The sequence below is a fragment of the Calonectris borealis genome, chromosome 37, assembly GCF_964195595.1.
Source record: "Calonectris borealis chromosome 37, bCalBor7.hap1.2, whole genome shotgun sequence".
NCBI lineage: Eukaryota > Metazoa > Chordata > Aves > Procellariiformes > Procellariidae > Calonectris > Calonectris borealis.
The window spans coordinates 328545-350197 of NC_134348.1; the positions used below are offsets into that span (position 1 = coordinate 328545).

Consider the following 21653-nt stretch of genomic DNA (forward strand, 5'->3'; position numbering starts at 1 on the left):
TGGACAATGCCCTGCACCGGGCTTTAGCTTTTGGGCAGCCCCGAAGGGGTCGGGGCAGGTGAACGAGGTTGTTGTAGGTGCCTTCCAGCTGAAATAGGCTGTTCTTTCTTCCCCTTTCCGTTTTCCCCTTTTCCTTTTCCCCTTTCCCTTTTCCCCTTTTTCCCCTTTTCCCCCTTTCCCTTTTCCCCTTTTTCCCCCTTTCCCCTTTCCCCTTTTTCCCCCTTTCCCCTTTTTCCCCCTTTCCCCTTTTTCCCCCTTTCCCCTTTTTCCCCCTTTCCCCTTTTTCCCCCTTTCCCCTTTTTCCCCCTTTCCCCTTTTTCCCCCTTTCCCCTTTTTCCCCCTTTCCCCTTTTTCCCCTTTCCCTTTTTCCCCCTTTCCCCTTTTTCCCCCTTTCCCCTTTTTCCCCCTTTCCCCTTTTTCCCCCTCTCCCCTTTTTCCCCCTCTCCCCTTTTTCCCCCTCTCCCCTTTTTCCCCCTCTCCCCTTTTTCCCCCTCTCCCCTTTTTCCCCCTCTCCCCTTTTTCCCCCTCTCCCCTTTTTCCCCCTCTCCCCTTTTTCCCCCTCTCCCCTTTTTCCCCCTCTCCCCTTTTTCCCCCTCTCCCCTTTTTCCCCCTCTCCCCTTTTTCCCCCTCTCCCCTTTTTCCCCCTCTCCCCTTTTTCCCCCTCTCCCCTTTTTCCCCCTCTCCCCTTTTTCCCCCTCTCCCCCTTTCCCCTTTTCTCCCCCTTTCCCCCTCTCCCCCTTTCCCCCCCTTTTCTCCCCCTTTCCCTTTTCCCCCCCTTTCCCCTTCTCTTTCTCTTTTGTTTTCCTTTTTTCTGTTTCTCTCTCCTCTCTTTCTTCCCTTGGCGTTCGCAGAACGCAGCTGCATCCTGCCCAGCTGCGGCACACGCGGCCTGGGCAGGGCTGTGGCCGTTCCTCCCCGAGCGGTCAGGCAGCGTGCGCTGTTTCAGCCCTGCCCGCGCCCTGCCCGCGCCCTGCCCGCACCCTGACGCCGCGAAAATTGTCTTTTAGATCCCATACGGGAAGAAATACGACAAATCGTGGCTGCTGAGCTCCATCCAGAACCTTTGCAGCGTCCCCTTCACTCCCGTTGAGGTGAGCGGGGCCCAGGCACCCGGGTTTTGTTTCGCTTCCCGTTTTGGGGAGGTCGGGGTGGTCTGGGAGGCCGGGGCGGGGGGCACGCACCCCCCCCCAAGGAGCTCGGCCGTGCTCCAGCTCTGCGGGAGCTGCCGCCCGGACCCCAACCCCGTCCTCTTTTCCAGTTCCACTACGACCACAACCGGGCCCAGTTCTACGTGGAAGACGCCACCACCGCCAGCGCCCTCAAACAGGTTTCCCGTAAAATCAAATCACCGACCGGGATAACTACAAGGTTTGCGACCGCCGCCGGGGCCAACGGCCGCTTCCCGTGGGAGCGATCTCACGGCACGGTCGTTCCTCCCTGCTCCGCGTGGGCGCGTTTGCTACCGGCGTGCGCTGGCTGACGGTTTAGCTCCGCTCTTTTATTTTTCTTTGGAGGTGGTGATAATTATCAATTCGTCGGCTCCGCCTCAATCCCTGCAAAACGAGCTGAAACCGGAGGAGATTGAGCAACTGAAGGTGAGCGGGGCGGGCGGCTGCGGGTTCCGGGAAGAGGGGAGGAAGCAGAGCCCGCTCTCATCCTCGTTGCGTTGTTCCAGCTCTGCATGAGCAAGAGATACGACGGTTCGCAACGGGCGTTGGACCTCAAGAGCCTCCGCGTCGACCCGGGTAAGCGCCGCTGGCCTTCCCAGGGGTGGGAGGGGGCCGGCGGTGGGCAGCGCCTCACCCCCACCCCCCATTTCCATCCCCGCCCCCCCAGATTTAGTGTCGCAGAGCATCGACGTGTGCTGAACCAGCGGAGCTGCATGCTGGTCGTGCTGCGCATCATTGAGGACAACATCCCCGAGGTGAGGACGGGACGCTTCTCCCTGCTCCGGCGGTACCAGCTGGACCCCCCCAAATCCTTGTGGTCCCCCCCAAATACCCCTGGCCTCCCCCAAACCCTCCTCTTTATCCCTCCAAACCCTCGCTCTTTGTCCCCGCAGCTGCAGTCCCTCAACCTGAGCAGCAACAAGCTCTACCGCCTGGACGACCTGTCCGAGCTGGCACAGAAAGCCGCCGGCCTCAAAATCCTCGATCTCTCTCGTAACGAGGTGGGTGCCCCCCCCCACCCACCCCCCCCCACCCTTCCACGTGTCACCCTGGCCCCTCACCCTTCTCCTCCTCTTTCTCCCCTGCAGCTGAAATCGGATCGGGAGCTGGATAAGGTGAAAGGGCTCAAACTAGAGGAGCTTTGGCTCGATGGAAACCCGCTTTGCAACGCTTTTCGGGACCAGTCTACCTACATCAGGTCAGTGTTAGCCTTGGGGCGGCCCTAGGGGCCCGTGGGCCGCCCCTGCTCCGCGGGGGGCAGCACGGCAGGACGAAGAGAAGCCGCTTCCCCCCCCCCCCACCACCCCCTCCACACACACATACGCCCCGTTGCCTTCGGCTCGTCGGTGCCCGGATACCCCCCCCCGCCTCCCCCCCTCAGGCTCCCACCCACCCCTGGTCGTGGCGCGAGGCCGGGTCGGACCATCGCCCGTCCGCCGGAGGACGGCGGATTTGTTTCAGCTGCTCGGAGCCCTGCTTTTCACCCCTTTTTCTTCCTCCCCGTCTTCGCCTTTCCTTCCTCATCCTCCTCCCTCGGGGTACGCAGCCTCTTCTCCCGAGCATCCCTTTTCCGCGTGCCGCTCCCACCCCTCTGCCGCGCAGACGGGGTTTCCGACACCGCTCCGTTATTTTTTTTTTTTTTTTTTTTTCCACGGGCTTTCGGAGGTTGCGGGGACACGGTCGGGGGGACGTCGCCTTGTTGCCCCCAACCGGCTTTTTCCCCCCCACCCCACCACCACGGAGCTGCCCCCTCCTCCTTGCGCCCGCGTTTGGCCCTCGACGATGGCTGGTTAGCCAGAGACGGGTAAGATTCCTCACGGGAGGAACAACCTAAGACAGGCACAGCCGTGCAGTGGCCAAACGTTACCGCCCAGCCGCGGTCGACGCAAGGAGATTTTCGCTATATCTTAGGTCTGACGCAGACCTTTAAATCAGCTCCTGGCAGCTCCCCCCCCCCCAGCCCTGCGGCACCCCTGGGAACGCCGACGCCGGCCCCCAGTGAGGGTGAAGCGGGGGGGGTCTCGGCTCTGGATGCGGCCGTACCCGGAGCTCAAACACGCTCCTGGGACCGAGAGGGAGCGGTACGAAGGAGAAGAGGCTCTGCCCGGGGCGGGGGGTTACCCACCCCTTTATCCCCTTCCCCAACTCCTGCTTCACCCCTTTTCCCCCCCCCCTCCATCTCTCTGCTCGCTCGATTGGGGTCCCGTTCCCCCCCCCCCAACCCCGACGCAGGGGCTCCGCAGCTGTAAACAGCCGGCTCGTGCCAACGGTTGTGCCACGACCGGTGGGAATTTCTCCTCTCCCCCTTCCCCTCTCCTCTGGGCGCCCGCACCCAGGTGAGTAACGAGCCAGGTAAGTCCTGAGCCGGCCCGCAGGGCCCTCGGTTCCTCCTCAAATGCGGCCCAAGACCCCCCCCCCCGCCAGGGGCAGGGGCAGCCCCGGGATGGGGGGGGGGGATGGCACCGGACCCCCCTAAAGGAGAGGGGGCTGCGACATGGGGACGGGGGGAGGTAGCTGTGGGGTGGCCCCCGCTACGTGTCCTCGCACCCTACGGCTCCGGGGAGGGCGAGGCGAGGTGGGGGGAGGCTAATGTGGGGAGGGGGTCCCGGGGAGGAGGGGGGGGGGGCTGGTGTTTGCCGTTGGGGGCAAGAACTGGCCCTGGCGGGTAGCCCGGCCACCGCACCGACTCTGCTTCCTTTCGGCAGCTCCGTCAGAGAGCGCTTCCCGAAGCTGCTGCGCCTGGTGAGCGAAGGGGGGGGGGACGCTGAGCCCTGCTGGGGGGCTGGGGGGGGGCTGGGGGTGCAATGAACCCTGCTGGGGGGCAGGAGGGGGGACGCTGAGCCCTTCTGGGGGGGTGTGGGGGGACACTGAGCCCTGCTGGGGAGTGGGAGGGGGCTGGGGGGGGGCACTGAGCCCTGCTGGGGGGTGGGAGGGGGTCTGGGTGGGGGGGCACTGAACCTTGCTGGGGGATTGCGGGGGGACGCTGAGCCCTGCTGGGGGGCCATGGGGGGACGCTGAGCCGTGCTGGGGGGCCATGGGGGGACGCTGAGCCGTGCTGGGGGGCCATGGGTGGACACTGAGCCATGCTGGCGGGTTGAGGGGGGCTGGGGGGGCACTGAGCCCTGCTGGGGGGCAGGAGGGTGGCACCAAGCCCTGCCGGGGGGGGGGTGGGCGAGGTTTACTCCCCCCCTCCCCATCTCTGCCTCCCCCCCCCCCAGGACGGCCACGAGCTCCCTCCACCCATCGCCTTCGATGTGGAGGCCCCCACGACGCTGCCCCCCTGCAAGGTAGGGACATGGGGGGGGGGGGGACACGACACACGACGATCCCCGTGCCCCCACGCCGGGCTGAGGGGGGGCGTCTCTCACCTGGGGAGTAACCGCTGTGCCCCCCCTCGCCCCCCAATTTAGGGCAGCTACTTCGGCTCAGACGACCTGAAAGTCTTGGTGCTGCGGTTCTTACAACAGTGAGTGCCGGGGCGGGCAGCGGGGGGGTCTCACCCCCTCACCCCACCCTCTTACACCCCCCCTCACCCTTCCTTTTGTGTCCCCCCCCAGGTATTATTCCATCTACGATTCCAGCGACAGGCAGGGGCTGCTGGACGCTTACCACGACGGAGCCTCTGCTCCCTCAGCATCCCCTTCGGGCCCCAAAACCCCCCCAGGTAACGACCCCTCGCTGCCGGTCGTGGGGGGGGGGGGACAGCAGGAGGCAGGAGCCCCCCCCCCCCAACACCATCGCAGCTTTTACAGGCGTTTGTCCCCGCAGGAACAGCTTGAACGAATATTTCAAGGACAGCAGAAACGTGAAGAAGCTGAAAGACCCCCGTAAGCCCCCAACCCCACCTTTTTCTACCCCCACCCTGCGCGGGGCCACCCCTGGGTGGTGGGGGGGGGTGGGTGGGGGAGGGGCTCAGCGTTCTTTTCCCCTCCCCCAGCCATGCGCTTCAAACTGCTCAAACACACGCGACTCAACGTGGTGGCTTTCCTTAACGAGCTCCCCAAGACCCAACACGACATCAATTCCTTCGTGGTGGACATCTGCGCGCAGACGGTGAGCCGGGAGGTGGGGGGGGGGGAGCACCTCCTTTACGTCCCCCCCCCACCCCAATCCCGGGGTCACCGCGCCGTCCCCCTCACCCGATCCCTCCTCACCCGATCCCTCCTCACCCGATCCCTCCTCACCCGATCCCTCCCCCGATCCCTTTCTCTTTCAGAACACGCTGTTGTGTTTTGCCGTCCACGGGATCTTCAAGGAAGGTGAGCTTCACCCCCCCCCCCCGCCGCGTCCCCCCGCCGCGCCGCAGGCCTTCCTCCCGCCGCCTCCTCTCCCTCTCTCCCGCAGTGGACGGCAAATCCCGAGACTCGGTGCGCGCCTTCACTCGGATGTTTATCGCCGTGCCGGCCGGCAACACCGGGTAAGCGGTGGAGATTTTATCTCCCGGAACGTCCGCCGGGTCTTCGGCGCCGTTCCGTCACCGTAAAAGCTTCACGGAGAAGTTGTTGACGCGTGGGTGGGATGGAAAACCGCGGGATGTCGGGATGAGTGGCTCGGCGTCGGGTCTGGTTTTGGGGCCGGTTCTCGTTCAATCTCTTTTTATCAACGATCTGGATGAGGGGATCGAGCGCTCGCTCGGTTTGGAGATGACGGCGAGGTGGGTGGGAGCGGTGATCTGCTGGAGGGTGGGAAGCTCTGCAGAGGGACCTGGACAGGCTGGGTCAAGGCCGACGTCTGAATCGTAGAATCGTTAAGGTTGGAAAAGACCTCCGAGATCACCGAGTCCAACCGTCAACCCAACCCCCCCGTGCCCACTACACCATGTCCCCAAGCGCCTCATCCACACGGCTTTTAGATACCTCCAGGGATGGGGACTCCACCACGTCCCTGGGCAGCCTGGTCCAAGGCCTGACCGCTCTTTCCATGAAGAAATTTCTCCTCATGTCCAATCTAAACCTCCCCTGGTGCAACTTGAGGCCATTTCCTCTCGTCCTATCGCTGTTACTTGGGAGAAGAGACCGACCCCCACCTCGCTCCGACCTCCTTCGTTGTAGAGCGATGAGGTCTCCCCTCACCTCCTCTTCTCCACGATTCACCAAGGCCAAGTGCCAGGTCCTGCCCTTGGGTCACCACAACCCCAGCAACGCTGCAGGCTTGGGGAGGAGCGGCTGGAAAGGACCAGAGGAAAAGGAACATGAGCCGGCCAGGTGGCCAAGGTGGCCAACGCCATCCTGGCCTGTATCAGAACTGGTGTGGCCAGCAGGAGCAGGGAGGTGATCGTGCCCCTGTGCTGGGCACTGGTGAGGCCGCACCTCGAATCCTGTGTTCAGTTTTGGGCCCCTCACGACAAGAAGGACATGGAGGTGCTGGAGCGTGTCCAGAGGAGGGCAACGAAGCTGGGGAAGGGCCTGGAGCACAAGTCTGATGGGGAGCGGCTGAGGAACTGGGGGTGTTCAGCCTGGAGAAGAGGAGGTGAGGGGAGACCTCATCGCTCTACAACGAAGGAGGTCGGAGCGAGGTGGGGGTCGGTCTCTTCTCCCAAGTAACAGCGATAGGATGAGAGGAAATGGCCTCAAGTTGCACCAGGGGAGGTTTAGATTGGACTTTAGGAGAAATTTCTTCATGGAAAGAGCGGTCAGGCCTTGGACCAGGCTGCCCAGGGACGTGGTGGAGTCCCCATCCCTGGAGGTATCTAAAAGCCGTGGGGATGAGGCGCTTGGGGACATGGTGTAGTGGCCACGGGGGGGTTGGGTTGATGGTTGGACTCGATGATCTCGGAGGTCTTTTCCAACCTTAACGATTCTGTGATTCTGGGCTCCCCAGTATGGATGGACGTACTGGGCCACGAGGATGAGGAAGGGGCTGGGGCATCTCGTGCTGTGAGAGCTGGGGCTGGTCAGCCTGGAGAAGATGGGGAGATGTTATTGCACCTTTAATACTTCGAAGAAAAACGGGGACAGGCTTTTTAGCAGGGCCTGTTGCGATAAGCTACAGGTTTTGAACGAAAAAAAGGGAGATTTAGACAAGATCTGAGGAAGAAATTTGTTAGGCTGAGGGCGGTGAGATGCTGGAGAGGTGGGGGACGCCCCATCCCTGGAGACCTTCAAGGTCTGAGCGACCTGCTGCAGGTGAAGGTGTCCCCGCTCACGGCAGATGAGCTCTAAAGGTCCCTTCCAACCCAAACCATCCTGTGATTCGATGATAAACACCTGCAGGGAGGACACAAAGAGCTCATAGAATCCTTAATACAATTAATCGCAGAATCATTTAGGTTGGAAAAGACCTTTAAGGTCATCGAGTCCAACCGTTGACACTGCCGAGTCAACCGTTAAACCCACGACTCCGTGTCTTCTAAATCCCTCCAGGGATGGTGATGGCTTCCCTGGGCAACCTCTTCCAACAACCCTTTGGGTGAAGAAATTATTCCCAAGATCCGATCTAAACCTCTCCTCGAGGCCATTTTCCCTTGTCCCATCGCTTGGGACGAGAGCCCGACCCCCCCCCACCTTGCTACAACCTCCTTTCCTGAGCACCCCCAGTTCCCTCAGCCCCTTCTCTTCTTCTCCAGACCCTTCACCGGCTTCGTTGTTCTTCTTTGGACCCAAATATCTTCCTTTGGGGACCCAAAACTTGAACGTTCGAGTAGAGAGGGACGATCCCGTCCCTCGTCCTGCTGGCCACGCTGGTTCTGACACCAGCCAGGAGGCTATCGGCTTTCTTGGCTACCTGGTTGGAGCCGGGCTTTTGCCCGCGGGATCGGGGAGGTGACGGCGTCGCCGTCCTTGGGGATCTTCAAGCGCCGTTGGGTCGTGGTCCTGGGGGAGGTGGTGGCCTTGGAGGTCCCTGCGAACCACAACCCAGGTGGGAGAGGGGACCCCGCGCTCACCCCCCCCCCCCCCCCCCCTCTTTTCCCAGTCTCTGCATCGTTAACGACGAGCTCTTCGTCCGTAACGCCACCACCGAGGAGATCCGCAAAGCCTTCCTCATGCCAGCGCCCACCCCTTCCTCCAGCCCCGTCCCCACGCTCTCCGCCGAGCAGCAGGAGATGCTGGCCGCCTTCTCCATGCAATCGGGCATGAACCTCGAGTGGTCCCAGAAGTGAGTCCTGACACCCCCAAACCCCCCCACCCCACAGTGGGGACCCCCCACCCTGAGGGGACTCTGCCTCCTCACCATCCTCTACCTCACCTTCTCCTCTGTCCCAGGTGCCTGCAGGATAACGACTGGGACTACGGCCGGGCCGGGCAGGTCTTCACCCAGCTGAAGGTGGGTTTGGTGGTTTGGGGGTCCAAGCCATGGCGCCCCCCACCCTTGGGGGCACCCAAAGCCCAGGGTTGAGCCCCCCCCCCCCCCCCCCATTCTTTTTCTTGCAGCTGGAAGGCAAGATCCCCGAAGTGGCGTTTCTCAAGTGAGCGGCGACCCTCCCCCAACCTCCCCGCCCCCCCCCCCGCGTTTTATTTCCCACCGTTTTGTAAATAAATCAATAAATCGACCCGTTTCAACGCTGGCGCCTTTGGGGTGCGCTGCGCCTTTAAGAGGGCGGGGTGAGGGCGGTTTGGATTCTACGCCCGACACAAAGATGGCGGCCGGCAGCGGAGCTGGGTTGTTGACCCGGAAGTGGTAGTGGCTGGCACGGAAGTGGCTGTGGGCTACCCGGAAGTGGCGGCGTCGCGGCCGCCATGGCGGCGGCCCGGGCCCGGGCGGCGGCGTCGCTGCTGGAGGCGACGTCGGTGCCGCGGGACGTGGTGTTGTTCCGCCACGAACGGGACCGGTTCTTCCGCCTGGTCGGGTTCTTCTGTACGGGGCAAGGCATCTTCTGGACTTACCTGGCTCATTTCGCTTTCACGGCGCTTCGTCCCGCACCCGGTCCCGGTCCCGACGATCCGCTCCGACCCCGCGATCACAAATGGCGTTTTGGTTTCACCGCCTCCTGCCTCACCCTCGGTACCGGTTGGGTTACGGGGTTGCGGGGAATACACCGGGAGGGCCCCGGTAACCGCGCTGACCGTCCCACCACCCCGCAGGTTCTCTCATCATGGCGGCCGGTTGCCTCTTCCCCCTCCGCGCCGTACGGCGGGTAACGCTGCTCCGGGGGGGCACGGAGGTGACAATCAGCACCCACGGACCGTTGGGGTTAGGCCGGGGATCCGTTATCACCGTCCCGTTACGTCACGTCTCCTGTCGCGCTCATCGTTCCGAGGTACCGGCCGCCATTCCCCTCAAGGTGAAGGGACGCCCCTTCTTCTTTCTGCTGGATAAGGGGGGACAGCTCTGTCACCCCCGTCTCTTCGACGTCACCGTCGGCGCCTACCGCAAACTCTAGGATGGGGGGGGGTTGGTTTTTTTTTTTTGGGGGGTGTCGGCACCGTTCACCCCTTTTCCCAATAAATCCTTGAGCTGTGTCCGGTTGCCTCATGGGGAGACCCCCCCCAATTCCGTGCACTCCATTCGGGCGTCGTCCATTTTGTGTCCCATGGTGCTGGTAAATGGGGGGGGGGGGGGGGGGTCCCGCTGCTGGACCCCTCTCAAAACCCAGGGGGGCCCCCCGGTACCGTGGGGGGGGTCTGAGCGGAGCCCGCGCTGGCCCTCGTCGCCAGCCACGCGCTCATCTTCGTCAGCCTGGCCTTCGTCACCGTCCGCGGAGGTGAGCTCAAGCCCCCCCCGGCCCTGCAGAGTGGTTCTTTGCCTCATCCTCCTCCTCCTCCTCACTGCCGTGGCCTTCGTCATCCTCTTCATCGAGCTCAGGACCGAGCTCTACCTCAACCCCGACACCTCCGGCTGCATCCTGGCCCTCTCCAAGGGCGGCTGTGCCTTCCGGAGCCTCCGCCAACGCCGCACGGCCCCTTCCCCCGGCCTCGTTAGCCTCGTTAGCCTCGTTAGCCTCACCTTCCCTTCTCCTGGAGGTCTCCAAGGCAGCGATGGACGCCTTCGCGCCGTCCTGCCGCTCCCTCGGGGCCATCCTCCTCATCCTCGGGGGCCAGAGCACCGTGGTGACGTGACGTGCCCCCACCCCACCCCGGGGAGCGGTTTTGGGGCATTTTAAAGCCGTTTTGGGGCTACTTTGGGGTAGGGGGTGGGTTCCCTCTGCCTTTGCGGTGCCTCCAGCCCAGAATCCCTGCAGACCCCCAGGCCCCCTGGGGCGGGAAAGGTGCAGCCCCCCGCCCCCCCAGCCCCTTTGGGGACCCGGGCGTCCGGGTGCCCCCCACCCCGCAGCCCCAGAGGGCCGAGCAGGGGGCGGGGCGAACGCAAGCAGAGGCTGGGGTGTGTAAATGAAGACCTGCGAGGGGGCGGGGCGTATCGGGATTATGGGCGTGATTATGTAGATGATGCTGTTGGGAATGCGGGAGAAGGGGCGTGGCTATGCTAACGAAGAAGCTGAGCGCTCGAATGGGCCGCCGGGAGCACCCACTGCGGAGGTCGCCGGGGTGCGGCGAGGGCCGGTGGCCGCGCAGCCCCCTCGGATGCGGGGCAGAGCGAGGAAGAGCGGAGCGGGGAGCGGAGCGGGGCGGTCGGTGCGGGCCGGGCGGGGGTGACCGTGATGTCGGGGAGAGCGGCGGTGGATGGGGCGGCGTCGGGGCGGGGGGTTTGGTATCGCTTCTCGGCCTTTTGGCTAAGATCAAGTGTAGTATCTGTTCTTATCAGTTTAATATCTGATACGTCCTCGATGAGAGGACTTTATATTAAACGGATTTTTGGGCTTGGGAGTTGGACCCGGAGCTTGCTCCCTCCGCTCCGCGCATCGTCCCGGTATTGCAGTGCCTCCGGGAACGGTGCACCCCCCCCCGGGGACCCTTCTCTGGTCAAAGACAGAGCGAAGCCGCCGTCGGAGCCTCGCTGCCTTCTGGAGGTGCGTCCGCTCCCCCGGGGGATGCGCGTGGGCGGGACTGGGCCGAGGGCGGGCGGCAGCGCCGGTGACCGCCGGCTCCTCTCCCGGTCCCCGCCCGGCTCCGGGCCGAGCACCCTCAGCGCTCGCTACGGCGGCTCCGCTCCCTCCGTCTTGTCTCACCCGCTGGGTCGTGCCCAGCGGCTCCGTTCTCGCTCCGGTACCGCCGAGCGCAGCCCCCGGGGATGAACCGAGGGGGGCCCGAGGGCCGGTGGGCGGGGAGTAGGTGTGGGCGGGGCGGACCCAGGCCAATGAGAACGCCGTATGCAAAAAGCCGGCGGGAGCATGCAAATCTCTTCGGAGGGGGTTGAGGGGGAATTGGGGCGGAGCGAATGCAAATTGAGGGGCGGAGCGTGGCTATCGGCGCTGCGAGGACTCGGCGAAGGGGCGGGGCGCATGGGAACTGGAGGCGGGGTATATAGATCGGGGCGGGGTCTGGGGAGGACGAAGGGGCGGGGCGTGTCACGTAGAAAGCTGGGGTCGGGGTGTGCGACTCGTGGTGGCTAGAGGACCTGGCGGGGGCGGGACTCTTGCAAATCGAGGGCGGGGTTATGCTAATAACGCACCTCCATGGTCGAGTGGGCCGCCGGGAGCCCCAGCCGCTGCGGCCCCCCCGGGTCCGTCTGGGCTCGGTTCCCCGCCGCGGTCCTGGGCCGGGGTCCGCGCCAAAATGGCGGCGGAGCGGGAAAGGCGACGGCATCCCGGCCGCGCTGGGTGAGGCAGAGCCCGCCGGGCCGCCCGGGTGCAGCCCTACTCACGCAGCGCCGGCGGGAGCGGGTGATCCTGGACCGTGTCCCGGCGGCTCGGAGCATCCCGGCGGGGAATCGCCCCCCCGGGCGCCCCGCGTCCCCCCGCCGGTGCTGCCTCTCGGACCGGCGGCGTCTCCCGCGGTTCCGCCGGGGCCCGTCGGCGCATCCCGCGGCGGGGCGGGGCATGCAAATATGCGGGTAGAACATGCCAGTGTGGACATAGGAAGGAACCAGCGAGGGGGCGTGGCGCATGCAAATCAAGGGCGTTCAGCGTCGCGACGAAGCGGCGTGGCGCGTAGAAACCAGAGGGCGGGGCGTGGCCCGAGCACCTGGCGGGGGGTGAATGTAAATGCAGGCGTGGTTATGCTAATAAAGCGTCTCGAACGGGCCGCCGGGAGCCCCCGCTGCCGAGCGTGTGGGGAGGAGGACGGGGCGGGGAGAATGCAAATAAGGGGCGTAGATATGCTAATTAGAACGACAGGGATCGAACGGGCCGCCGGGAGCACCCACTGGGGAGGTCGCCGGGGTGCGGCGGGGGTCGGTGGCCGCGCAGCCCGCTCGGATGCGGGGCAGAGCGAGGGGAGCGGAGCGGGGAGCGGAGCGGGGCGGTCGGTGCGGGCCGGGTGGGGGTGACCGTGATGTCGGGGAGAGCGGCGGTGGATGGGGCGGCGTCGGGGCGGAGGGCCCGGTATCGCTTCTCGGCCTTTTGGCTAAGATCAAGTGTAGTATCTGTTCTTATCAGTTTAATATCTGATACGTCCTCGATGAGAGGACTTTATATTAAACGGATTTTTGGGCTTGGGAGTTGGACCCGGAGCTTGCTCCCTCCGCTCCGCGCATCGTCCCGGTATTGCAGTGCCTCCGGGAACGGTGCACCCCCCCCCGGGGACCCTTCTCTGGTCAAAGACAGACGGAGCTCCGCGTGGGGCGCCGGCTCCTCCCGCCGCCCCCACGCGTGGGCTGTAAACGCGGTGCGCGGAGCCTCCCAGCCGCTTTCACGCCGCTCCGCGCTCCTGCCACGCCACGCGTGGAAAGCCGCGTCGGACACAGAGCTGAGCAGTGACCCCCTTCCTCCCCCTCTTTCCTCCTCCTCCTCACCAGGGTACAACCACCCTCCTCCTCCGGCCCTCGAGCACAGGCACAGGCTCCTCTCTCCGAAATCTTCATCTTTAATAAAGCTCCGCACCCAAAAAAACCTTAACGATGGAAGTTGGGGGGGTAGGGGGGGAGCTGCAAAGGGGGTGGCCGGTGCCACGCAACACCCAGCTCGCTGGCGGAGCGTCCTTCGTCACCGCCGGCTTCGTCACCGCCGGCTTCGTCACCGCCGGCGGGGGTGGCAGGGCTAAGAACGTCACCTTGGCATCGCAGGGTGCCTGGAACGTACCCCACACTCCTTACCCAGGTCTGCACCCCCCCCACCCATCCCGGTACCCCCTTCCTTCAGGGCTGTATGGGGCGTCCCCCGAAAATGGCTTCCGTCTCGGCGCTCCACTCGGGATCATTGCGACGTAGCAGCGGGAAAGGGGCCTCCCTCCGCCGCTGGACCAGCAGCCGGCCGGTCAGTAGGCACCAGAGGAACACGTTCACCCAGGCCGACGCCTGCGGGGACGTGGCAGGGGGTTGAGCTCTGCAGCATGCCTCCACCCCCCCCCATTTCTACCCCCCCCCCCCCCCAATTTCTATCCCCCCCCATTTCTATCCCCCCCCCCAATTTCTATCCCGCCCCCATTTCTATCCCCCCTCCATTTCTATGCCCCCCCCCATTTCTATCCCCCCCCAATTTCTATCCCCCCCCCCCAATTTCTATCCCGCCCCCATTTCTATCCCCCCTCCATTTCTATGCCCCCCTCCCCAATTTCTATCCCCCCCACGGTGAGGCAGCAGCCCCGGGGCTGCATGTTGTACATGCGGCTGTAGCAGCGACCGCATGCCTGCAGGTACAGCTGCACACAACAGCCCCCCCCCGCCCCGTGCATGGCCGTTGTCCCTCACCCCATCCCAGGACAGACAGACGGATTCTCCCTCCCTTCTCTTCTTCTTCAGCTTTTCATTTGCTCCCCCCTCGCTCATCCCCCAACTCCTCGCCCACCGTGCAGCCCCCAGGCAGTGTTTGGGGGGGGGGGGGGGGCTTCAGCGTGTTCCCCACCTCGCCCGGCTCACCTGCGCGCTGTAGAGGTTGCTGTAGAAGCGGGTTGGGCTGTAGGACACCCACGGCTTGTGCTCAGCCTCCTGGCAGCTACGGGGGGGGACAGGGAAGAGCGGGCATGAGGTGTGGGGAAAAGGGGGAGACCCTTCCCAGCGAGGACCCCCCCTCCCCACTGGGGAAGGTCGTTGCTACCTGGACAGACTCTTGGTCTGCGCCGCGATGGAGGCGCAGAGAGCGTCCATCCCCACGCGGAGAATACAGGCGGAGATGAGGAGGAAGAAGAGGATGATAAAGGCGACGACCAGGGCGATGCTGAGCCAACTGCGATCCCTGCGAAAAAAAGGGGAGAAGCGTCAGCGGCGCAGGGCTTCGAGGGGCACCCCCAACCCCGCCGCCCCCGGCTCACCACTGCGACTCGTCGGTGCAGCAGCCGTAGATGCCGTAAAGGAACGACGAGAAGCAATACAGGGCCACCACGATGGAGACGGCCGAGACAAAATAGCAGAGCGAGACGTGGCTGAAGGACTTGGGCACCAGCGCGGTCCCGTTCCAGCTCACCGTGCCGTAGAGGATGCACCACCCTCCGAATTCTCCCTGCGAACAGGAGGCCGTTGCAGGGGGGGGCGAGGGGAGGGGGGGGCTCCAGGCACCCACGGGGAACCACGCTCAGCCCCAGCAGGACAGACCGGCGAGGTGAGGTGGAGCGGGAGGAGGAGGAGGAGGAGAGAAGCGTTGGAGGAGGAAGGAAGCCCAAACCGCCCCAGCTGACTCCTGCGCTCACATGATGTGCCGGGGGCTACGGGACGGGCAGGGGGTTCAGCCACCCCCACCCCCCCTTGCCACCCCCCCCCCCCAGCATCCCACCTCGCTGCCTGCGCCCGTCCTGGCTCCCCACAGCACATGGTCACCACAAATAGGGGGGTACAGGAGTTTTGGGGGGGGGGGGGGGTGGCCGGGGCAGACCCGGCCGAGGCAGGAGCGGGACGGAGCCCACCCGGGGCGGCAGCGCAGACCCCGAGGACAGCCCGGGGCAGCGGGAGGAACGTGGGGAGCCCCAGGGCAAGGAGCGGGGTGAAGCCGCTGTACCCCCAGCTCGCCGGGCAATGTGGCCGACCCCCACCTATCCCATCCCATCCCAGTACCTGTGCCACGGTGAGGGCCGAAGCGCAAACGATCCCGCAGAGGAAAGCAGCTCCGTGAAGGGCCAGCTCCGCCAGTTGCAGGACGGATACCGCCATCTTCCGTCCCCCCCCCCTCCCCAGCTCAGCCCGGCCTCCTCCTCCTCCTCACCCCGCCCAGCAGCACGGGGCCGGGCTCCTCCGCGGCCCCATTGCGGCAGCACCGCCGGGCCGCCGCCACCGCAGCCCCTGCCGTCCGGCGGTGCGTCCCGTCGCGGTTGGTGGCCCCGTGGCTCCCACCGCCCGCCCCCCCCCAGAACAGCTCCTGTGCCCGGTCTGCTCGGAGCTGGTGGTGGCCATCCATCCTCCATCCATCCATGATCCATCCGTCATCCATCCATCATCCATCCATGATCCATCCCCCATCCATCCTCCATCCATCCATGATCCATCCATCATCCATCCATGATCCATCCCCCATCCATCCTCCATCCATCCATGATCCATCCATCATCCATCCATGATCCATCCCCCATCCATCCTCCATCCATCCATGATCCATCCGTCATCCATCCATCATCCATCCATGATCCATCCTCCATCCATCCTCCATCCATCCATGATCCATCCATCATCCATCCATGATCCATCCTCCATCCATCCATGATCCATCCGTCATCCATCCATGATCCATCCATGATCCATCCTCCATCCATCCATCATCCATCCTCCATCCATCCATGATCCATCCTCCATCCATCCATGATCCATCCGTCATCCATCCATGATCCATCCATGATCCATCCTCCATCCATCCATCATCCATCCTCCATCCATCCATGATCCATCCTCCATCCATCCTCCATCCATCCATGATCCATCCATGATCCATCCTCCATCCATCCATCATCCATCCGTCATCCATCCTCCATCCATCCATCATCCATCCATCATCCATCCGTCCCACCCTCCCACTTGCGGCGCGGCAGACGGGGAGGATGCACGCCGGCGAGCGCCGTGTCCCGCCACGGGAACGCCGTCGGCACCGACGGGGGTGGGGGGATTCCACCAGGACGGCCCCGACCCGCCAACCTTCTCCATCCCTCCTCCAACGTTGAGCCGCAGCGGCCGCCATCTCCTCGGCTTTGCCCGTCCATCTCCTGCCGCACCAGCGGCGGGGACGCAGCGCCCCGTCACCCCACGGCAGCTACGAACCCCCCGCGCTGAGCAGCAGACGCCATTTTATTCACCGCCGGACGCACGCTACGGTGACAAGACGGCGGCCGGCGGCACCTCGGGGCAGCCGGCACCCGCGGATCCCCGCGCCGAGGGGCACGCCGGCCCTGCCCAGGGTCGATGCCGAAGCTGGGGCGCTGAGCACCCAGCACCCGCTTCAGAGGAGGAGGTGGAGGGAATATTCGGCGCGCGGCCACCGCCGCGCCGGCCGGGTGGTGCGACCGATCATGGGCAACTTCTGGGCGTAACGGGAGACGTGACCGGGCCCGTGGTGCTGCGGGAAGCTGGTTTGGAATAAACGGCCCTGACAGCGCCGTCCGGCTTGACGACCCGCGATAACGAAGCTGAAACGCGGGGCGCCGCGGGGCGCGAAACGACATTTCTGGAAGACGTCGCGGGCCCCCGGGCGGTGGCCGGGCTGCCGGGGGGCTCCGCGGGGCCGGGCCAAGCTGGCCGGTCGGTGCAACGCCGGGCGGCCGGCCGGGGGTTCGCCCCGCGGGCTCTCCTCCTCCCGCGGGCTCACCGTGGCGCTGGCCGTCAACTGCGGCATCTTACGCGTCGCCCCCTCGCCCCCGAAAGCCGGCGGCTCCTTTCTGGCACCCTCGGGGGTGCCGGGGGGTGGTAGGGCGGCCGGCGGCAGGCCGGTACCGAAGCGGGCGGCCAAGCTGTCGCCGAAAAAGTCGTAGAGCTCGCGATACATGTCGTGCAGGGAGAGGGTGGGCGGCACGGGGGTGGCCGCCGAGGGGGGACCGCCGCCGCCACTGCCACCCCCCAGCTGTAGCAGGGGCCGGCCGAGGCCGAAGCCCGCCTCGGGCGGGGGGTCCTGCTTGGGGCTGTGCCGCGGGGAGCCCTCCTGCCGCGGGCCGGTCCCGGACGCCGGGGCGGGCGCCTGTTGCGCTTTCATCTTCAGCAAACGCTCGACAGCCACCTGGAAAGGAGGAAAAACCGGTGTTGGTAGCGTCGGGGAGGGGGAGGTGGCGCGTACCCCTCGCCCAACCAGGGTGCCCGGTGCGGCGGCGGCGGCGGCAGGACGAGGCGCTCACCAGGATGGCACCGTAGACTTTGTGCCCGTCGGCTTTGACCTGGGCATTGGAGACGGAGTAGTCGTCCAGCACCGCCTGGAGATTGGCCCAGTAGGTGGGAAGGTGGGGGTAAAGCACCCGTTCCACCGCCTGCGGAGGGGACAGACGGACAGACGGACAAGCAGGTTACGGCACGGGGCGGTCAGGGGCTACGGTGACGCGGCACAGCCCCCCCCCCGACTCCGCTACCCTCACCTTCCAGCCCAGGGCGTGCAACCCCACCACCGCGCCGTAATGGGAGCAGAGCGGCCGCACGGGATCGGCCAAGACCTTCTGGAGCGAGAGCAGGATTTGATGGTAGAGGCCGCTCACCAGGTCGCCGTGGGTCCTGCGGACGACAGGACGGACACTCCAGTCCCCGCCGCCGCGGGGGTACGGCACCGGGGCCACCCCAACCGGGGACCCTGTGCCCCAAGAACGGCGTCCCCCCCCCCCCACACACACACCAGAAGATGCGACTGAGCAGCATGGCGGCGTAATCACGTAAGGTCCAGTGATCGTTAAGGGGGTTGATGGAGGCGGCCAGCGGCTCCAGCGCGCAGTACATGACGCTGGCGATCAGGCTGCGGACGTAGGAGCCCAGGCAGAGGAAAGGATTCTGGATCAAGCTGCGGGCGATGTGCAACAACCGGTTCAGCTGCTCCAAATCGTGGCTCACCGATTTCACCTGCCGGCAAAACGCCGGGATCGGGCTCAGCGGGGAGCTCCCAACTCCGGCGCAGGCTCGGAGACCCCCCCCCCCCCAAACCGTCCCGTTGCTCACCCCGCTGACCACGTAGACGAAATAGGGCAGGAGAGCGGCAATCTTGGAGTTGGTCTGCAGGTCCTGCAGGGCCACCTGCGGGCGAGGATGCCAGCCACAGGGCAGGGAGAGGTGGGGGGGGGGTGTCAGCCCCACTCGGGTGTGCTCAGATTTGGGGTGGGGGGGCTCCCCCTGCCCCACCCCACCTTCATCAGCTGAGGATCGTCGCCCAGCACCGCCCGGGTGACGTGCTGGTAGTACTTGAGCAGGTCGTCCGTCAGCGTGGAGACGGCGCTGGGCACTGCGGCAGGAGGGACGTCACCCCGAGGACGAGCCCACCCCCCCCCCCAATAACCCGGCGTCACCCCCCGCAACCCCCTCCCCACTCCTTACCGGTTCCCTGCGGCTCCAGGTTGCCTTTTCCATCCAGGTAGGAGACGTGCACTGCAAAAGAAGGCGGCGATGAGGGGGTCAGGAGCGGGGTGCTGGGGTGGGGGGGTGGGGGGGTTGGGGGGGGGACACCCCCTCACCTCGCACGGCCGTCTCAGCGCAACCCTTGGGGATGTTGGTGGCCAGGGCCAGCTCCACCAGGTTGACCTCCCGATCCTCCTGGAAGTACAACTCGCCTTCCTTGATGGCCCGGAATGGCAGCGCGTCCTGGGAGCCGTATCCGCACACCGCCTGCGGGGACACTGCGGTGGCAACCCCCCCCCCCCCAAAGCCACCCCCACCCCCTCCAGAGACACCCCACTGAGCCGTGGGGACCCCAACTCATAGCACTGATGTGTGCTGCCGCGCTCGGGACGCAGCCCCACCAGTGTCCCCAGCCCCACCAGTGTCCTGGACCCCACCAGTGTCCTCGACCCCACCAGTGTCCCCGACCCCACCAGTATCCCCGACCCCACCAATGTTCCCTGCCCCACCAGTGTCCCCAGCTCCCCCAGTGTCCCCAGCCCCACCAGTGTCCCCAGCCCCACCAGTGTCCCCAGCCCCACCAGTGTTCCCTGCCCCACCAGTGTCCCCAGCCCCACCAGTGTCCTCGACCCCACCAGTGTCCTGGACCCCACCAGTGTCCTGGACCCCACCAGTGTCCCCAACCCCACCAGTGTCCCCAGCCCCACCAACGTCCCCGACCCCACCAATGTTCCCAGCCCCACCAGTGTCCTCGACCCCACCAGTGTTCCCTGCCCCACCAGTGTCCCCAGCCCCACCAGTGTCCTCGACTCGACCAGTGTCCTCGACCCCACCAGTGTCCCCAGCCCCACCAACGTCCCCGACCCCACCAATGTTCCCAGCCCCACCAGTGTCCCCAGCTCCCCCAGTGTCCTCAGCCCCACCAGTGTCCCCAGCTCCCCCAGTGTCCCCAGCCCCACCAGTGTCCCCGACCCCACCAGCGTCCTCAGCCCCACCAGCATCCCCAGCCCCACCAGTGTCCTCGACCCCACCAGTGTCCTTGACCCCACCAGTGTCCCCAGCCCCACCAGCGTCCCCAGCCCCACCAGCGTCCCCAGCCCCACTAGCGTCCCCAGCCCCACCAGCGTCCCCGACCCCACCAGCGTCCCCAGCCCCACCAGCGTTCCCTGCCCCACCAGCGTTCCCTGCCCCACCAGCGTCCCCGACCCCACCAGCGTCCCCAGCCCCACCAACGTCCCCGACCCCACCAGTGTCCCCAGCCCCACCAGCGTCCCCAGCCCCACCAGTGTCCCCGACCCCACCAACGTCCCCGACCCCACCAGTGTCCCCAGCCCCACCAGTGTCCCCAGCCCCACCAGCGTCCCCAGCCCCACCAGCGTCCCCGACCCCACCAGCGTCCCCAGCCCCACCAGTGTCCCCGACCCCACCAACGTCCCCGACCCCACCAGTGTCCCCAGCCCCACCAGTGTTCCCAGCCCCACCAGCGTCCCCAGCCCCACCAGTATCCCCGACCCCACCAGCGTCCCCAGCCCCACCAGTGTCCCCAGCCCCACCAGCGTCCCCAGCCCCACCAGCGTCCCCCACGGGACCCCCCCGGTCCTGGTCCCGCCCCCCCGGCCCCCAGCCCAGCCCCGGCTGCAGCACCTCGACGTTGCTCCAGCGCAGCGCCCGGTTAAAGTCCTCCACGGTGAGTTTCCGTCGCCGCGTGTGTTTCATGAACTGGGAGCTGTTCTGCGGGGGGTGGCACCGTCACCGGGACCGGGACCGGGACCGGGACCAAGGCCGGACCCGGGCCGCTCCACCGGCCATACCTGCGTGGCCTCCCGCAGCCGGTAGCAGACGTCCTCGGCCAACAAAGCCGCCACCTCATCGCTGAGCTCCAGCCCGGTGCTCTCCGCCATCAACCGCACCGATTCCCGCGGCAGCTCCACGAACCGCCGCTCCTCCCGCTCCGACATGGCCGCGCCGCTGGGCTGCGCGCCCTCCCACCGAGTCCCGCCCACTGAGGGCGGGAACATGCAAAGCAGACAGTCAGAGGGCGAACGGGCCGCCGGGAGCACCCACTGGGGAGGTCGCCGGCGTGCGGCGGGGGTCGGTGGCCGCGCAGCCCGCTCGGATGCGGGGCAGAGCGAGCGGAGCGGAGCGGGGAGCGGAGCGGGGCGGTCGGTGCGGGCCGGGCGGGGGTGACCGTGATGTCGGGGAGAGCGGCGGTGGATGGGGCGGCGTCGGGGCGGGGGGTTCGGTATCGCTTCTCGGCCTTTTGGCTAAGATCAAGTGTAGTATCTGTTCTTATCAGTTTAATATCTGATACGTCCTCGATGAGAGGACTTTATATTAAACGGATTTTTGGGCTTGGGAGTTGGACCCGGAGCTTGCTCCCTCCGCTCCGCGCATCGTCCCGGTATTGCAGTGCCTCCGGGAACGGTGCACCCCCCCCCCGGGGACCCTTCTCTGGTCAAAGACAGAGCGAAGCCGCCGTCGGAGCCCCGCTGCCTTCTGGAGGTGCGTCCGCTCCCCCGGGGGATGCGCGTGGGCGGGACTGGGCCGGGGGCGGGCGGCAGCGCCGGTGACCGCCGGCTCCTCTCCCGGTCCCCGCCCGGCTCCGGGCCGAGCACCCTCAGCGCTCGCTACGGCGGCTCCGCTCCCTCCGTCTTGTCTCACGGCCCCCCCGCGCTGGGTCGCGCCCTGCGGCTCCGTCTCGCTCCGGTACCGTCGAGCGCAGCCCCCGTCTTACCCCGGAGACTGAACGGAGGGGCGGACGTCCCGCCGCCGGCAGCGCTCCGCCGAGGGGCGCACGGTACTCCCCGGCCCTGCGCTGCGGGCGGGCGGTGGGGCCGGAAGGTCCCGGGGCCGCCTGGGCGGGGTGTAGGCGTGCGCGGGGCGAAACCCGGCCAATGAGATCGCCGCTACCGGAGCGTATGCAAAAAAAGGCGGGCGGAGGATGCAAATCGCCTCGGGGGTTCGGGCGGGGCTGGGAGGGGGCGGAGCGAATGCAAATGACAGTGCGCGGGAGGCCAATCCGGTTGCCGGGAGGAAACTGCGAAATGACGGGGGCGCATGGGAAATGGAGGCGGGGGGAGGGAGAGCAGGGCTGGGTTTGGGGACGAGAACGGGGCG

General features: G+C 66.1%; 4 protein-coding genes and 3 non-coding genes across 11 annotated transcripts; 5 read left to right on the forward strand and 2 right to left on the reverse strand.

The window, feature by feature from the left end:
- The first annotated feature begins 6 nt into the window (after positions 1-6).
- NXF1 (nuclear RNA export factor 1) lies at positions 7-8668 on the forward strand. The gene is given in 23 exon segments (XM_075135136.1): positions 7-20; positions 852-927; positions 1008-1091; positions 1259-1336; positions 1339-1368; positions 1515-1595; positions 1676-1745; positions 1837-1860; positions 1863-1924; positions 2063-2170; positions 2258-2367; positions 3875-3911; positions 4388-4456; positions 4580-4635; positions 4727-4788; positions 4791-4833; positions 4938-4996; positions 5107-5222; positions 5386-5428; positions 5514-5586; positions 8082-8264; positions 8372-8432; positions 8540-8668. Coding segments are annotated over 23 exon segments (1578 nt in total). The 3' UTR covers positions 8579-8668.
- Positions 8669-8804: 136 nt separating this feature from the next.
- TMEM223 (transmembrane protein 223) lies at positions 8805-10943 on the forward strand. Its single transcript, XM_075135197.1, has 2 exons — positions 8805-9110; positions 9191-10943. The coding sequence occupies exons 1-2, from the start codon at positions 8846-8848 to the stop codon at positions 9487-9489; spliced, it is 564 nt and encodes a 187-aa protein (XP_074991298.1). The 5' UTR covers positions 8805-8845; the 3' UTR covers positions 9490-10943.
- LOC142074548 (U2 spliceosomal RNA) lies at positions 10757-10947 on the forward strand. The gene has a single exon (XR_012670631.1). It is a non-coding gene; the product is annotated as a U2 spliceosomal RNA (small nuclear RNA).
- Positions 10948-12488: 1541 nt separating this feature from the next.
- LOC142074549 (U2 spliceosomal RNA) lies at positions 12489-12679 on the forward strand. The gene has a single exon (XR_012670632.1). It is a non-coding gene; the product is annotated as a U2 spliceosomal RNA (small nuclear RNA).
- Positions 12680-12953: 274 nt separating this feature from the next.
- TMEM179B (transmembrane protein 179B) lies at positions 12954-15486 on the reverse strand. The gene is made up of 5 exons (XM_075135196.1): positions 15087-15486; positions 14351-14538; positions 14137-14274; positions 13959-14034; positions 12954-13397 (listed from the first exon to the last, which is right to left on the reverse strand). The coding sequence occupies exons 1-5, from the start codon at positions 15180-15182 to the stop codon at positions 13239-13241; spliced, it is 657 nt and encodes a 218-aa protein (XP_074991297.1). The 5' UTR covers positions 15183-15486; the 3' UTR covers positions 12954-13238.
- An 800-nt stretch (positions 15487-16286) lies between these two features.
- On the reverse strand, positions 16287-21561 carry TAF6L (TATA-box binding protein associated factor 6 like). 5 transcript variants are annotated; one of them, XM_075135191.1, is made up of 11 exons: positions 21271-21561; positions 20348-20538; positions 20181-20267; positions 18653-18803; positions 18516-18566; positions 18329-18423; positions 18144-18218; positions 17827-18047; positions 17576-17708; positions 17342-17470; positions 16287-17226 (listed from the first exon to the last, which is right to left on the reverse strand). In XM_075135191.1, the coding sequence occupies exons 2-11, from the start codon at positions 20492-20494 to the stop codon at positions 16456-16458; spliced, it is 1860 nt and encodes a 619-aa protein (XP_074991292.1). In that variant the 5' UTR covers positions 20495-20538; positions 21271-21561; the 3' UTR covers positions 16287-16455. The 5 variants fall into 5 exon arrangements, with proteins under 5 accessions (XP_074991292.1, XP_074991294.1, XP_074991293.1 ...); XM_075135193.1 differs by lacking the exon at positions 21271-21561 and having other exon boundaries at positions 20181-20262; positions 20348-20691; XM_075135192.1 differs by lacking the exon at positions 21271-21561 and having other exon boundaries at positions 18653-18731; positions 20348-20691.
- LOC142074550 (U2 spliceosomal RNA) lies at positions 20781-20971 on the forward strand. The gene has a single exon (XR_012670633.1). It is a non-coding gene; the product is annotated as a U2 spliceosomal RNA (small nuclear RNA).
- Positions 21562-21653: the final 92 nt, after the last annotated feature.

Coding starts and splice junctions, on each gene's coding strand:
- TAF6L (XM_075135188.1), bottom strand. CDS start 20,554: ATGTTCCCGCCCTCAGTGGGCGGGACTCGGTGGGAGGGCGCGCAGCCC. Junction 18,048..18,143: donor TCGTCTACGTGGTCAGCGGG/GTGAGCAACGGG, acceptor TTTTGCCGGCAG/GTGAAATCGGTGAGCCACGA. Junction 17,709..17,826: donor CTGCTCAGTCGCATCTTCTG/GTGTGTGTGTGG, acceptor TGTCGTCCGCAG/GACCCACGGCGACCTGGTGA.
- TMEM223 (XM_075135197.1), top strand. CDS start 8,846: ATGGCGGCGGCCCGGGCCCGGGCGGCGGCGTCGCTGCTGGAGGCGACG. Junction 9,111..9,190: donor CGCCTCCTGCCTCACCCTCG/GTACCGGTTGGG, acceptor ACCACCCCGCAG/GTTCTCTCATCATGGCGGCC.
- TMEM179B (XM_075135196.1), bottom strand. CDS start 15,182: ATGGCGGTATCCGTCCTGCAACTGGCGGAGCTGGCCCTTCACGGAGCT. Junction 14,035..14,136: donor CAGACCAAGAGTCTGTCCAG/GTAGCAACGACC, acceptor CCCCCCCCGTAG/CTGCCAGGAGGCTGAGCACA. Junction 13,398..13,958: donor GCAACCTCTACAGCGCGCAG/GTGAGCCGGGCG, acceptor ACGTCCCCGCAG/GCGTCGGCCTGGGTGAACGT.